This window comes from Sinohyriopsis cumingii, chromosome 7 (assembly GCF_028554795.1).
Source record: "Sinohyriopsis cumingii isolate HCF-2022 chromosome 7, ASM2855479v2, whole genome shotgun sequence".
Taxonomy (NCBI): Eukaryota; Metazoa; Mollusca; class Bivalvia; order Unionida; family Unionidae; genus Sinohyriopsis; species Sinohyriopsis cumingii.
In genome coordinates, this window is record NC_142967.1 from 72,618,028 (window position 1) to 72,634,496 (window position 16,469).

A 16,469-nucleotide genomic window follows, 5' to 3' on the forward strand; every position below is an offset into this window, starting at 1 on the left:
ACACAAACATAAAGTTTGAAAAACTTTAAAACTAACACTGATGAAATCTTATGGTTTGCCAAATTCGAGATATAAATGAATGAAAATGTATTAAGTTAGCCTTTTAACTTACATTCATTGATGCAGGTCACCATTACTAGATTTCAATAAATGACTAAAAAATGTTAATAACAGTAGCCCAATAATAATTGAAATTAATAATATGTATGCTTTAAGACTAAAGTTAGACGTCACTGTATGCTGGCTGCAGCTAATACTGAAAGCCTAGTTGAGGTAGGTTGTATTTAAGCAATAGTAACATTTCTCCCTTCTTGCCAAATAACGATCCATGATGATCAGAAAAAATCTGGCTGCACCACTAAACAGCTGCTCACTCAGAATGCTTGAAGCTAGTGCAGACAAATAGCGTCTACCTAATTTGGCCAAGATGGGGAACTGAAACCTGTGAACGTGAAATTTATCCTGCTGCTCTTCTAGGTGCTGTTGTGCCAGGATGGAGTGCTGGAACTTGCTGACTTTGGATCGCAAGATTGCCCAAACATCTTTGACAGCTCATTGCGACAGAATGCCATCACTGACAACAAGCTGCAGTGTGTGTGCAAAACAGGTGATGCTGTTGATTTCAGCCAGATGCATTGCTTTAACCATGTTTGCACCTCCGTCATGCAGAAGAACATGGATATGAATTTTGGGAATGTTGTATTCCTCACATAATTTGTCCAGTTTGCTCGCCAAATGTTCCCCTGTGTGTGATTCATCCAGAGGCATTGCTGCTAAAATCACCTGTTTCCACTGAAAGTCTTCCATCAGCCAGTGTGCCGTAAGGCTCAACAAGGCTATGCTGATGGACGGGTCTGACCATGCATCAGATGTCAAACTAAGGTCAGATTTTGCCGAAACTAAATCACACACCTTGCTTTGTATCTCCTTATGCATGTCAGGTATCAAAGATGTGGAAAAGTACTTCTGACTTGGAATTTTATAGCATGGTTTTGCCTTGGCCATCAGACGCTGAAATCCAATGTCTTTAACAACGGAAAATGGTTGCACATCTACTGCCATGAACTCTGCAATAGCTTTATGCCAACTAATAGCTCTAAGGTCCAGCATGGTACAAGGAGTTGCTGCAGCTGCTGAGGTTAACTGCACAGCATCCTTTTCTTTTTTATCTGCCAGAAACAGGCCATGTTCATTGATTAAGTTAAAATGAAACTCTTCTGCATTCATTACATTTGTAGAGTTCTATTTCATACCAAAAAATGACCATCAAACATGGGCTGTTGTTGGAAAATGCTGAATAAATGTTGTATGTAGCAACTTCATAATCCAAATTAGATATGTGCAGACTCTGCATTTCTTATTAGACAGATTGTCATCAAAATATCATTGTGGAACAAGGTTGCCAAACACTCAAAATTCTAAAGTTCTACAGTCTACATTGCATAAAAAATAGAACAGTATTTTATTTTATTCCTACAAGTATTGTACTGAAACTATTCAGAAGAAACAACAGGGAGGAGATTTTTTCAGTTTGTTTTCTTACATTCTTTGCCTATTCAAAATTTGAACTTAAGTTATGTACATGGCTCAGGTGTTTATTTATTTTTGTGTGATTGCATAGTAAGACAAACCAAGTTATGGAATGGGTAATTGTAATCTTTAAACTCTGCATTTTCTGTATGTCTTTTTAGGAATTTAAATGAAAAAGCTAACGTGTAGGAGCAACAAATATTACGACTGCTTTACTATTAGATTCATGTACCGACATGTGTACTTTATATATATTTTTTTGAAAGAGTTGTTGAAAGTCATTTTTAATACAGGAGAGACCAGCATATGCACTCTTTAAATAAGTTATTGAATTTATTTTCAAGATTGAGGGGACACAACATAGATGAAGATTTTTGGTGAAATGTATGTTTGTCTGCACATACATATGCATGCAAGCACATATGTCTGAAGGGAAATATAATGATGTTGTAGGTTTAATGCTGTTTTACAGCATGCGAAGGGCTAAACATGGCAGACATTATATTTTTTGGAGGAAGAACTACGAAAACCCCAGGAGGAACCCCCAGCCTTTGTGAACTATTGGCAGGCTTTCTCACAGACCCACTTTGGTCAAGCCCAAGACTTGAACCCATGAGTACTTTAGACCACTTGACCAACCAGGGCCCTGGAAATATAATGTAAAAAAGTAACATGTCATTTTCAGGAACAAGGGGAAAAACACCAATAATTTCTGTGGACATGAGAACTCAAGCCTATAGAAAGGCCTCATTATCAATCATACCAGCCAACATTAAACAATATTTCACTTAGAAAGGCTTCAAAATGAATCATATCAGCCTACAATATTAAACAATGTTTTAAAGATTCAGAGCTTTTGATTTTGTCAATGATTATCTTATCTTTGCGGTGAAACTTAAAGTAGTTTCTTGTTCAATAATAAGTCCGATTTATTCATCATGGATTGTCATGGTTTATATTGGGTCATTTTGTAACAAACTGAAATGATATTTTATGCAACTTCATGGCAGTATAATAATAATAATACATAATGTCACTTTAAATTTAGTGAATAGTTTATCGATATACTTTATCAATGGAAGATGCATGGAATAGAAGAAACATTTGCCTATCTTCTTTGATATTTCACACAGTTTCCATGGCAACAAGCACTGAACAGAAAATGTATGTCTCCAATCCAGAAATTTAAGTACTGATCCTTGTGTGGAAGCAATAGAACCCCTCTCCAATCCAGGAATTTCATTATTAATCCTTCTGTAGAAGCAATAGAACCCCACTCCAATCCACAAATTTTAATATTGATCTTTCTGTGGAAACAGTAGAACCCCTCTCCAATCCACAAATTGAAATATAAATGAAAATCTCATTTTTCACACAACCATGAAAATTGATACCCACAAATGCTTCAGTTGTGTAAATAGTGTCAATAGTAAACTTGGAATATATCAGTTGTGTAAATAGTGTCAATAGTAAACTTGGAATATATCAGTTGTGTAAATAGTGTCAATAGTAAACTTGGAATATATCAGTTGTGTATATTGTGCATCTTGTGTGAGATTTTTTCTCATTTTGAGATCACAGTTTTGTTTTTGTCAGCATGATTTATACAAGAAGGCTAGATTTGTTACAGCTTTCTTATAATGAATTTCACTATTTGGATGATTTGAATATCTGTAATTGACCATACAATATACATAAATGTGGAAGATCTACCTTTGTGTTATGAACACTTTATTATATAGTGTTTTTATGATGTTAAAACAATCTGGGAATTGACCAGATGGAAAATGAAAAATAACTCCAACTACCAATAATTTGGTCCTGCTCAACTGAAACCTCTGGGAAGCTGTCTGACAGACATTACAACACTGTCTGTACTATGTGCTCTTCATAAGGATTTACATGAGAATTTTCTACCTCACAAAGCAGCTGTTTGCCAGTGCCAGAGCAGGAGGTTTTTTAGAACAGAATGATATGTAAAGTTGGTAAATGTTTCCAAAATTGAGAAATTAAGGTCAAAATTTTTGCCAGGATATTTTATAGTCAGCACAGGTCCCAGCAATCACAATGATTATACATGACCATGCAAACATCAGCAGCAAAAGTCACAAAGCTTATCGTATTTGTCTTGATCTTTAATTTCAAAGGATACTGAGGTTAGGGATTATAACTTTTATGCCTAAGAACTCCCCACCTGCACCCCTACATTCAGGTGCTACATGATTGATACATTCAGCATGCATCTTTACATATACTTAAATTTTCAGTCCAATACTGATTCTGTCAATACTATTATGGGAAAGAATACTTCTACTGTTCTTAAGTACCAAACAACCTAATGGGTCGAATAGCCTTAATCAATGGGGTCCAGAAATGCATGTTTACAGATTTGTTTGAATGGACTATTTTTATATATGAATATATGGTAACTTCTATACAATATTTTGAAGTTTATTTGATCATGGGAATGATCACAAACTTTTATCTACATTAGGGATGTTTGCATAGCCTGACAATATTTTGGGAATGGAACAAATTTCACACAAGCAACAAGACGGTATGTGTATTCTGAGTTACATAGGCTCCAGGTCACAAGTAAATATTAAGCGAATGAACTAAATAAGTCCACCATTGGTAATATATTGTATATAAATGATTGTTGGTAGAAAATGTTGGAAGACTAAGTGGTTCGAGATGCGTGTTGTTTTGCTGATTGGTCAAGCCCATTAGCATCGGTGACAGTTTGTATCTGGTCAATTGAAACAGAACAGGTGGAAAGTGAGCTCACCTCTGTGCTTCTGGGTTGATTCCTATGAGCATATTCACATGCAAGTGGGTGATCATCAAAGATTGTTAGTTTCCACAGCATGATTTGCATCCTTAGTCACCATTTGGCTATCCTGAACAATGGATGTAAGCTGAGAAAATTGGTTTTACTAATGACACAGAAGAACCAAATATACACAAGCCGTGTCTCATGTAACTGTTATTTCTTTATAGATTTGCCATGGAGTGTCCCCCAAAGGTCCAATTAGCTGCTCTAGAACCTATTTCATCACAGAATTTAAAGACCTTCTGCAAGGTAAGACAGGTCATTTTCTATAGTTCTTTGTTGTTGTTTATTCCATATTTTATGACAAACTCAGTAAGTTCACTGTTTCATCAAATGCAAATCATACTGACTCGCCTTTGTTTGACAGTTAAGTTTTATCCATGAATTTTAATAATGATAAAAATATGCATTAGTTTCATGAGAGTGAATTGCATTTGATTTTTAGCTCACATGGCTGTAAGGCAAAATTTTCTTATGGTATGGCCTTGCATTCTGTGTTCATTGTGCATCATCCATAAACCATTATCTGTCATCCATGCACATTCTGCTATTTTATACTTCTAATAAATTGCTTGTCCAATTTCAAATTTTGTTGACAGGGAGCATCCTGATATTATAGCTGTTAAAGTTGGTACAGATGATGCCAGTATGTTGTCAAATATGGTGCCGTTACTAAAAATTGAAAAAACTTTGAAAGACTTCTTTAAAAAAATCCTAATCATCATGTTTTGACCAAATTTTACCAAAAGTATTGTGGTATAAAGACATTCCAGATTTAAACAAAATATAGAACTAGTAGGCGATATCAGCCAGGTGAACATTCTTGGGCCTTATTGGGCAGGCAATATCAGCGAGGTAAACATTCTTGGGCCTTATTGGGCAGGCAATATCAGCGAGGTAAACATTCTTGGGCCTTATTGGGCAGGCAATATCAGCCAGGTGAACATTCTTGTGCCTTATTGGGCAGGCAATATCAGCCAGGTGAACATTCTTGGGCCTTATTGGGCAGGCAATATCAGTCAGGTGAACATTCTTGGGCCTTATTGTGTAGTTGATAACAGCCAGGTGAGCATTCTTGGGCCTTACTGGGCAGGCAATTTCAGCCAGGTGAACATCCCTGGGCCTTATTGGGCAGGCAATATCAGCCAGGTGAACATTCTTGGGCCTTATTGTGTAGTTGATAAAAGCCAGGTGAACATTCTTGGGCCTTATTGTGTAGTTTATAACAGCCAGGTGAGCATTCTTGGGCCTTATTGGGCAGGCAATTTCAGCCAGGTGAACATTCTTGTGCCTTATTGGGCACTCAGTATCAGCCAGGTGAACATTCTTGGGCCTTATTGTGTAGTTGATAACAGCCAGGTGAGCATTCTTGGACCTTTATAGGCAGGCGATATCAGCCAGGTAAACGTTCTTGGGCCTTATTGGGCATCTTATTCCATATTTGATTTCCAATAAATTACCTAATTCTCAATGGAATCAAATTTTTCATGAATTTTGTGGTTACTGTAAGCCAAAACTTGAAATATTAATCACAAACTGTCTTCAAGACAAATGATATTTTTGTATGAGGCATATCCACAAACATAATACCAGTTGCATGTGATGAACTCAGTATTTAAATAAAATCCACTTTTCTACCTGTTCCCCCTCCCCTGATGTATTATTATTCAGTTCTGTGGTTTGTGTTTCACCACAAAAAAAGCCGTATGTCTCTTGCCCTCTTGGCATCCGTCCATCTACGGGAGACGTTGGCATAGCTCCAAAGTAAGATTTTGTTTATCCTTCTTTCTAGCTCTCTTTTCAGCTTGTTTTATTTTTCTCTCTTCCTCTGCGTTTTGAACTCCCTGCCTGACAGCTAGACGCCAGCTGGAACGGTTGTTTGCACAGCTCTCCCAGTTGTTGACATTGATGTTTGCCGTCTTCATATCCTTCTTGCAAACATCTTTGTAGCGCAGATGTGGTTGTCCAATTGGTCGTGCACCTTCTGCTAACTCCCCATATAACAGGTCCTTGGGAATGCGCCCTGGGTCCATTCTCTTGACATGGCCAAGCCAGCAAATGCGCCTCTCGCTAAGAATGGAGAACATGCTGTTCATGTTGGCGCGTTCTAGAACCTGTGTTGGGTACTTTGTCCTGCCACTGGATGTGCAGAATGCGCCGCAGACATTTCAGGTGGAAGCTGTTGAGTTTCCTCTCGTGTTTTGCATAGGTGGTCCATGTTTCGCTGCTGTAGAGAAGTGAGCTGAGCACGCAGGCTTGGTAGACACGCAGTTTGGTCTTCTCGGTGAGGTTGGGGTTGTTCCAGACTCTCTGGTTAAGTCTGGCCATCACTGCTGCTGCCTTGGCAATCCTGCTGTTCAGCTCAGAATCAATGGAGAGTGAGCTGGAGATGTTAGACCCAAGGTATGTGAAGTTCTTGACAACTTCCAAGTTGTACCCATTGATGGTGACAGAGGGAGGGGAGTCTGCATCCTGTGCCATGACGTTCGTTTTCTTCAAACTGATGGTCAGTCCAAATTCCTTACAAGCATGGGAGAGGCGGCATACCAGCTGCTTTAGTTCATCTTCCGTGTGTGATGTCAAGGCTGCATTGTTGGCGAAGAGCATTTCACGGATGAGTACCTCTGTGACTTTAGTCTTAGCACGGAGATGGGTGATGTTGAACAGCTTGCTGTCAGCCCTGGTATGAATGTACACTCCCTCACTGCAGTCCTTGAATGCGTACTGGAGAAGCATGGAGAAGAAGATGGCAAAGAGCGTCGGCGCAAGGACACAGCCTTGTTTGACTCCGCTGATGACAGGGAATGATTCAGATGTTGCGCCATTGAAGCACACTGTGCTGTGCATGTTCTCATGGAACGACATGATGACAGCAAGCAGACGTGGGGGGCAGCCAATCTTCTGCAGGGGTCTGAAGAGTCCACTCCGGCTAACCAGGTCAAACGCCTTCATCAGGTCTATGAAGGCAATGTAGAGGGGCATCTGCTGCTCGTGACACTTCTCCTGCAGCTGACGTAGTGAGAAGATCATGTCTACAGTTGACCTGCTGGCTCAAAATCCACACTGTGACTCTGGGTAGACGCGGGAGGCTAAGATCTGCAAGCGCGCCAAGGTAACATGGGTGAAAGCCTTTCCGACGATGCTGAGGAGGGAGATGCCCCGGTAGTTGTTGCAGTTGCTACGGTCTCCTTTGTTTTTGTGACAATGTTGGCATCATGCATGTCCTGTGGGATGTATCCCTGTTCCCAGGAAAGGCAGAGGAGTATGTGTAGGGGCTGGAGCATTGCTGGTTTTCCGCTTTTGAGGACTTCAGGCGGAATGCCATCGCAGGCAAGGCAATCGATGGCTTTTCCAAGCTCTTCCAGGGTGGGCTGTGTGTCTAGCTCCTCCATGACAGGCAGGTCTGGAATGGCGTCCAGGGCAGTTCCGGTGACATTGTTTTGGATTGCATATAGCTCAAGATAGTGCTCAACCCATCGCTGCAGTTGTTTCCCCTGGTCTGTGATGACTTCGCCCGTCTTGGACTTGAGGGGGGCGGTCTTGTAGCTGGGGGGGGCCTGTCGCCTTTTTGATACCTTCGTACATTCCTCTTGCATCCCCGGTTTCGGCAGCTTTCTGTATACTGTTGCAAAGGTTCAGCCAGTAGGTGTTGGCACAGCGGCGTCGGTCTTCTGGGCATTGTTCCTTGCAATCCTGAGGGCTTGTAGTGTTCTGGGGCTAGGTGCAGTCTTGTATGCCAGGAGGGCTTTCCTCTTTGCCTCAGAAACGGGTTCCATCTCCTCCCAGTTTGCCTTATACCAGTCGACATTCTTTCGTTCCCTCTTCCCGTAAATTGTGATGGCTGAATTGTACACAGAGTCACGGATATGGGACCACTTGGAGTCAATGGTGTCATCACGTGTCACTTTGGTGAGGGCTTCTTTCAGTTTGCTGATGAACTGCTGTATTTTCTCTGGGTTGCTTGCACAGCTGGTGTTGATGCGTGGGTGACCCTTCTTCTTGGCCTGGTGCAGCTTCTTGGGTAATATTCGCACCTTGCTGGCCATGAGGGAATGGTCCGTGTTGCAATTGGCACTGTGGTAGCTCCGGGTGAGGAGGACACTGGCCAGTTCTCCACACCTGGTGATGACGAGGTCTAGCTGGTGCCAGTGGCGTGAACGTGGGTGTCTCCATGACACCTGGTGGATTTCCTTGCATTTGAAGAAAGTGTTGGTCACACATAGGCTGTGGGAGCAGCACATCTCCAGCAGTCGCTGACCATTCTCGTTGATCTTGCTGCTTCCGTAAAAGCCGAGACAGGTGGACCAGGCCTCATGGTCAGCTCCCACTCTAGCATTGAAGTCTCCTAGTAAGTAAAGGCTTTCATTGTTGGGGATACTGGATATTGCCTGATCCAGAGCCTCATAAAACTTGTCTTTCTCCTCATGGGTGGAGCAGAGGGTTGGGGCGTACACGCTGAAGATGTTGACTGGGCCTAAGGATGTTAACAGCCGGAGGGCAAGGATTCTCTCAGTACCTGATGATGGAGGTTCAGTGAAGGCAATTAGCGTGTTCTTTGCGGCAAAGCCTACATCATGCTGCCTAGGTTCATCTGAGGGCTTCCCCTGCCAAAAGAACATGTAATTGGCTTCCCTGATGGTGCCACTGTCAGCCAGTCTGGTCTCCTGGAGGCAGGCAATGTCAGTGTTCAGTCGGGAGAGTTCTTTGTCAGTGACGGCAGTCTTTCGTGCATCGTCGATCTGCTGTAGGTCAGCGGTCAATCCAGGACACATGGTCCTGATGTTCCAGGTTGCAAAACGAAGAGTTGGAGTCTTCTTATTTCTTTTTTTAGTCTTTCCTGTGACCCACTTTTCGAGATGGTTCTCTAAGCTCCACGCACCCAGTGAAGCAGGCAGGCCATGGCAGGCAGCACCTTACTGAGTGGGGGCTGCCCAGCTTGAGGCGGGTGGTAGCTGTCCAGTGAGACCTGGTGATCTCTCCCACCATAAGAAGTAACCCCTGGTGCCAAGCTCTACACCAATCGAGCTTTGACTTAGAACCGGTAAACTGGTACTTCTCGTGTTGTGCCAACGCCGTACGATGACGCTGGAGTGTCCTCTCCAGTGGAGCTATGAAGCCTGGGCAGGGTGGTATGGAGAATCAGCTGTTGTCCATGCAGCAGATCCCCCCTCTCCACGCAGCTGGTGGGCCCAAGGGAACAACGAATGCCGATACAGCTTGACACCAACGGTGTTGCAGGAGTTGCCGGAATGACGTTGAAGTCAATGTCAGACCGCCTTAGGGACTCCGTCTCCGATTTTCTATCGGGGTTTACTCCCTTAGCCTTTCCCATGAGTGGATATAGCCACAAGGCAGCAGAGGTTTGGAATTGGAGTTTTGCTTCTCCTAGATGAGCTACCATCCAAGGTTTACGAGTCCCATCTACCCGAAGCAACTGGTTTTAAGGCGCCAGTGGCCCAACTTCACCCCTTCTCCGGTTAGTGGAAAACGTGGTCTGCCGGACTTCAAATCTAAGCCACTCGCGAAAGCCAGGAGCTGGATTTTAGTTGACAGAGGCAATCAGAGACGCAAACTGTATGGGGCATTTTTGGAGGATTGGGGTGCTTGTCTCCCACTCCCATCCCGGGCAATGTCAACCTTAGGTCACAATTATTCAATTCTGTGGTTTGTGTTTCAGCACAAAAAAAGCCATATGTAAATATATAATTTTAGTATTTTTGTGTTTGTAATTCATTGTTTTTGTCTTCTCCTTTGATAAAGGGAATCCATACATCTTGAAACTTCTTGGTCAGTTTCTCTTACTTTGATGCACTGTGCTTTATTTTGTTAGTTTCCTTTATGCTGTTATATAAAATCTGTCCTCCTTAATGGTCATTTATGTGTCATAGATCACTCAAGGTAAATGATAAAATGATCAGGTTGAGTAGCATGGGTTATATGCCAACATTACAGTTCATGAAAACATTACAACCAGAATTGTTTAAGAGTTTAATACGTCCTAATTCCCTCAAACTTACAGTTAGGCAGGCAGACATGCTGACCAAGAGAGTTTCAGTTAGTCTTGGTCAGTTTCTAGTGTCTAGACTTAGCATATCTTGTTACGGTTCTATGATCATAAACTAAGTAACAGAAAGAAATAAAATCAACAAATTCGGTAAAACTAACAAATAATTTAATTCTTTGAGTTATAAAAAGAAAATTTAAGAGGAATTTATAATATTATAAATTAAATCAAAAATAATCCTAAAAGGTTTTTCACAAGTTCAAAAATTAATTGAGTGTTCCAAATGAATTTCAGGTCCTTGAATATGCTGATGTGCCGAGTTTTGATGAATCACAATAGCATTGTCCAGATTTCCTTTGAATAAATTCACAATAATCCCAGAGTAATATTTTAATGCAGAGTCAGTCAATGCTCTTTAATTTCAATGAATAATGCAAACAAATGTTTCCTCTCAAATTATATATAAATACAGTATTAAATACATCTGCAGACTGATATTAAGACAAGAACATAGGAATAAGAATGAATTAATTGTCCACCTCTACATTCATATAAACACCTATACTGCTCTAAATTGCAATATTTTCCCACTCAATACATGAATTATGTTACACTACTCCATGTTGCAACAGAACCCACCTGACCAACCCGTCCAACCTGAATATTCTCCAAACTCATAAACAGGTTTATTATTCTAGAATGAATATTGATACCTGCTTTAACCATTTGCAGTCAACAAAACTAAGAATAGATACCGTCCCTTAGCATAACGGGTTATGACTCATCAGCTTTCGAATTTATCACAAGGCCTTCATCAGAGAAAAGGCCTTGTTAGAAGGTTGAGAGCTGAGGAGTCGTAACCTTTTATGCTAAAGAAAAGTATCTATTCCTAGTTTTGTTGTTTGTTGTTAATATTAGTATTAAAGGATCACAAACATCTATTTATAGTTCCTATGCAATCTACACTCTTGCATGTTGATAAGAATTTTTGTTTGAATATTTTTCTCTTTGATCCTGACAAAGTTAGATTTTTATAGGCAGCCTCAGCTAAAAAATAAGTCTAGTCTGCCCTATTTAGTACTCCATTCTTAATGGTAGTAGTTTTCTAGATAATGATATTTTACTTCACTTTGCATTGATTTGATTTATTGAACAATCACTCAAGATATGTTTGTGAAAGTTATAAAAATGATAAAGTAAGGGAGTGTAGGCTTCATGGCCAACAATACAGTTTATAGAACAATCTAACCAGAATTGTTGCAGAGTTAATTCATCATAATTTTCTTAAAAACACAGATAAAAGACAGACAGAAAAACTTCAAGGCTATGTTGCTTAATTACTGCAGTGTCTAGACTTAAACTACATGCAGAAATGGCTCATTTGTACATAATTTTTATTATTATATTTTGTTTTAATATTTCTCTTGCTGATCATAGGCAATTTTCTTTAAGAAAATATCAATCTTGTCTGCTTGATTGCTTATTCTTTTCTTAATGGAGGTAATATTTTGTGTAATGAGTTTTCTCATCACATTGGTTTGATTTATTGACTATGACTTGATGGCTTTAGATTTGTATTTCTGCATGATGGGATTTAGGTTCATGCTGATACAATGCTTGAAATTAGGTTCCAAAGACAACACTTTTTTTGGCTGTATATTCAGTTTTTTTCTTTTCTTTAGGAGAAAGTTACAGATTGCAAATTTACAAAGTTAGTATAAAATGATAAGATTTTTAAAAAATCATTTCAACAATTTACGGTATTTTTTAAACGTATTTTTTCAAGTTAGAAATAAAACATTCCATATCTTGTTCCCAACCAACAAGTAGTAAAGATAAAAAATAGAACAGTGAAACTCCTCATGTAAAATGTATAAATCCATCTTTTAGTTGGATTGCCAGTGCCACCTTTATTTCCCCTGGCATTTAGATTTTCCAATTCTAATTAGTTTGCAGCTTCCAAATTTGGCACCTCTGTCTTTACAGTGTGTGTACTTATGTCAACAAAATGTAATTAGTTAACAAAAGAAATGCCTTTGAATTTGGTAACCGTATATCTTACAGTTATCTATGAATGTTTGAGCTAGAGTAAATAAAGAAACTGTACAGTTGTCTCTCACTATAAGGCCCTTCAGTATGATACAGTGTCTGTGACCCTTTTATAACCTGAGTATGGATCCATTAAAATCATCTTGAAATGATACAGTATTTTCCCATGATAAACCCAGGGGATTGGTTCACCTTGTCATTGCGATGGAACACATGGAGTGGGTTTATAATTGGACAAGTCCTTCTTCAATAAGAGTGTACCATATCCTATAAAAGTACAGGATGTGTTTATCATGAAGGATGGAAGTATCATCAGAACAACAAGGCAGCTCTTAACATTGCCACTTAGTGTATACACTTGATTTTTGTTCTTGCTTGATGAGAACCAGTTATACTGTGATTTCACATTGTTAAATTGACCATTTTGTGTGCGTCTTTCTCTGTTAAATACTCATTATGATACAGCCTTGCTTGTAATATACTTCTGTACCATATGACCAATGATATGCCCAAGGGGCCAGTCTAATATATTATGTTTTCTAAAAGTGGGGATGGGCTAATTATCAGATCAATATGGTATTAGGTGGCCTTTTTTACTGACAGAGTACCATATACATATTTTGGAGATCATGAGTTTGATTCTTGCTGTGGCAGTTGTTGCTTTACTCTTGACCAAGGCAGTCAACCTTGCTTACTCCAGCCAACCCAGCCACATATGGTTTCTGGGTCTGGGTTACCAGTAAATATGATACAGTAGTCCCCAACTATAAGGCATCTCAGTATAATGTGGTTCCTAACAACATAGGTATAGCCATGGAGCTGATTAAATTGGTTAAATCTATGTCTGTCACTTCAGATTTTAAATGTATGTAATCTTAATTTATTTCACTTAATTCTGGTTCTTGACAAATCAGAGTCAGTTGTAATAAATACCCCATGTATTTAACAGAAATAGATCAGGAACAATTAATCCATTGACTTTGAAGTCAGTACAGTTCTGAGTCATGGTAATAAGCCATGATTTGTTTATTACAGTAGAACCTGTCTTGAAAGACCACCCCTTCTGCCAATAAATACTGGTCTTTCAAGACAGGTGGTCTCTCATAACAGGTCATAACACTAAATAATCAATGAATCTGTGCATGGAAAATCTGGTCTCTCAAAACAGGTGGTCTCTCATAGCAGTGGTCTCTCAAGACAGGTTTCACTGTACAGAGTCAGAAGATGAGAATGAAAATCTCACAGAGCTCTGCTAAGCATGATTGCAAAAGCACTACAAGATCTTGCTAGAGGCTGTTAAAAAGCCTAGCTCAGGTCAATTACTTGTTGAGTCAAGCTGTAAATGCACTCTGATAATTTGCTTTGCCCACAGCATCGAATGAAAAAAATCTAAAACAAACCCTAACATGCTGAAGTGGAGACAAAAGACCTTCCATATGTTCCTTCTTTACCCACAAGGACATAACATGGCCACATGGAAAAGACAAGTATAAAGTCTTCATGCTGCCAAAACCAGTGGAATCAGTTACCCAAAAAAGGACAAAGCAGAAAAGGGATATCAGTTTAACTGTGCACTGGAGAAATAACCCACTACTATCAGTGAAAAACTGGTTATATTGGGTCTAAAAAATGGACAGGAGAAGATTATATCTGATCAAAACCAATAAAGAAAGAATTAAAAATCTACCAGACTTCCAAATGGATTTCATGATCCTATCAGACCCTTTAATAAGTTTGGAAGTCTACAGAGAATGGATGATGAAGAACACACTCATACCACATCAAGTATACTCTGTGTCATGACAATACTATGGAAATGCAGAGGTTTAAAGGTAAACATTGATGAAATAGGTCTTCTGCATCAAGAACATGACCAAAAAGCTGCCTTCCTGAAGGAACTTACTAAAAGAAAACAAGGAATGAAATTAAATCTGAAACATTTCACAACCTACAACAAAAATCGAAAAATTTAAAGGTCACGTTCACTGTGACCAAGAAGAAACATAATTTCTGCACAGTACATTAGTTCTGTATCACAGACCTGAACCATATTTTGGATGGTATGCATTTGGGGTAAAGAAGAAGCCTATTGATTTTAGAGTCAAAAGATCAAAGATGAAGGTGGTTAGGACTGAAAGAAAATTGCTTTTTGCACAAAACTTTCAGTTAACATGTATCATAACCAAAATTTGGTTGACTGACACTTTTGATAAGAAAAAAGAAAATGCATTTTGCATAATAATGTGACTTTTAGACCACTTATCGTGACCAAAGTGTAGAGGACTTGCACTTTAGGTATGGATAAGGCCTATTGATTTTGGGGTCAAAGTCATTGTGCCTCAAAGAAAATCTGTTTTAGTAGTATTGCTTTTGTTAGAAGTTCCGTGACCAGCCTTTATGGATGGCTTGCACTTCAGGTAATACAAAGACCTATTCAGATTATGGGATATAAAGTTCAGAGGTTATGGCCATGGTAATACACTCTGCACAGTAAATTAAGTTCAAGACCACATACCTTGACTAAAGTTCAGGGTCACTGAACCTCATTGGTCAATAATCACCAGTGAACTATGCCCTACTTTTGCCTACATAAATTACTAAAATGTGCCATTCATAGTACTTTTGATAATGATGAGTCATATACTTATCTGCTTCATACCACATGATCTTACTCATCCTTAGGTGTGACCTTGTGTGATCCATCTCTTTTACTTGCATTCATTTGGGAACATACTCAATGATGTTGCTGGGAATACAGTAACAAAAACTGTGGCACTTTCCAAATGTGTCAACAAACCTTGGTTTGATGATGTCTGTAAAGACATTGTCAGAAAACTAGGAAAAGGTGATTAGAGATTTTAATGCCAATCATGTAACTGACATAATAAATAATGTGTATGTGGAGAAAAAGATTGATACACCAACAGAGAGAGGGAGAGAGAGAGAGGAGAGAGATGAAGATACTATGATTCCAGGTTTCACACTGGCTGCGCTTTTAGATAAGTATGTAAGGTAGTACTGAAAACCATTGGCAAATGTATTAAATAAATCAGCATTTTCTGTATGCATGGCAAACTATGTAGAATCCGAACTGAAAACAAGCTTCCGAATATAAAAACCATCTCTGGAGAATGGCATCCCTTCAAATTGCAGAGATGAGGAGGACATGCATACCCTGTTCCATGTATACTTTGTGAAAGGTGAAACGTTACTAAATTACATGCCCTCCATGGACAATTAAACACATTCAGGATGTTTGTATTTATTTCCACTCTGTGAGACACAGGATGTTTTTTATGTGAACTCATTTAAGAAATTGTTTAATTATATACCACAGTAGAAAATCTTGGACTTTTCCAAAGAAGGTGGTTTATTAAAAGATATAACATCTTTTATCTCTAGGACTTCATGTTTATTTCTGTTTTTATCAGTTTACATGTTTTTGTAATTTTTAACTTTACATGTTTGAACTTTTAAATTGTATTAAAAAGCCAGGATTGTGTTAATATGCCATTAAACTCTATAATGAATACACAATTCTTTGAAAAAGCTTAGTAAATATGGTCCTTGAATAATACTGCCCTTGATATTTAACATGGATGTGGTCATGAATTAGATTATACTTGGTAAGCTTCATAAAAAAAACATGTACTTTATTGCTCAGAATTATAGTTCTTGGCTTAGTATAACTTGCTGTACATATAACATACCCATTCATGGTGTGATTTTGTACTAAACATAATGTTTGATACAATGCAATGCTCATTATGTACTCTTATTTAAGGCCACTTGGCCTATATTGTGGTACACTTGTATGGCTCCATCAGTAGCATACAGTATTACTCAGTTTTGAGTATTGATGTACAAGTCTAGCCCTTGTTTACATTTGCATTATTTCTTTTATCTATGACCCTTTTATAAGAGTCACAATGAATTTTAAATTGAAATTAGCAAGGAAAATAGGCAGCTGTGCTATTTATAAAGATGCTTCATCAGCAAGCCAATTTTTGTCTACACTGACTTACAAGTCCTGATTTTTCTAACATTTGACTT

The 16,469-nt window shown here is 39.0% G+C and overlaps 1 protein-coding gene across 1 annotated transcript in view; it reads left to right on the plus strand.

Annotated features, from left to right (window-relative positions):
• LOC149795509 (dynein axonemal assembly factor 9-like) overlaps positions 1–16,469 on the plus strand; it is a 233,920-nt gene that overhangs the window by 43,596 nt on the left and 173,855 nt on the right. Inside the window, exon 14 of the mRNA XM_089965307.1 lies at positions 4,531–4,612. Within this exon, the coding sequence (XP_089821433.1) occupies positions 4,531–4,612 (82 nt within the window). The remainder of the gene's footprint in view (positions 1–4,530; positions 4,613–16,469) is intronic.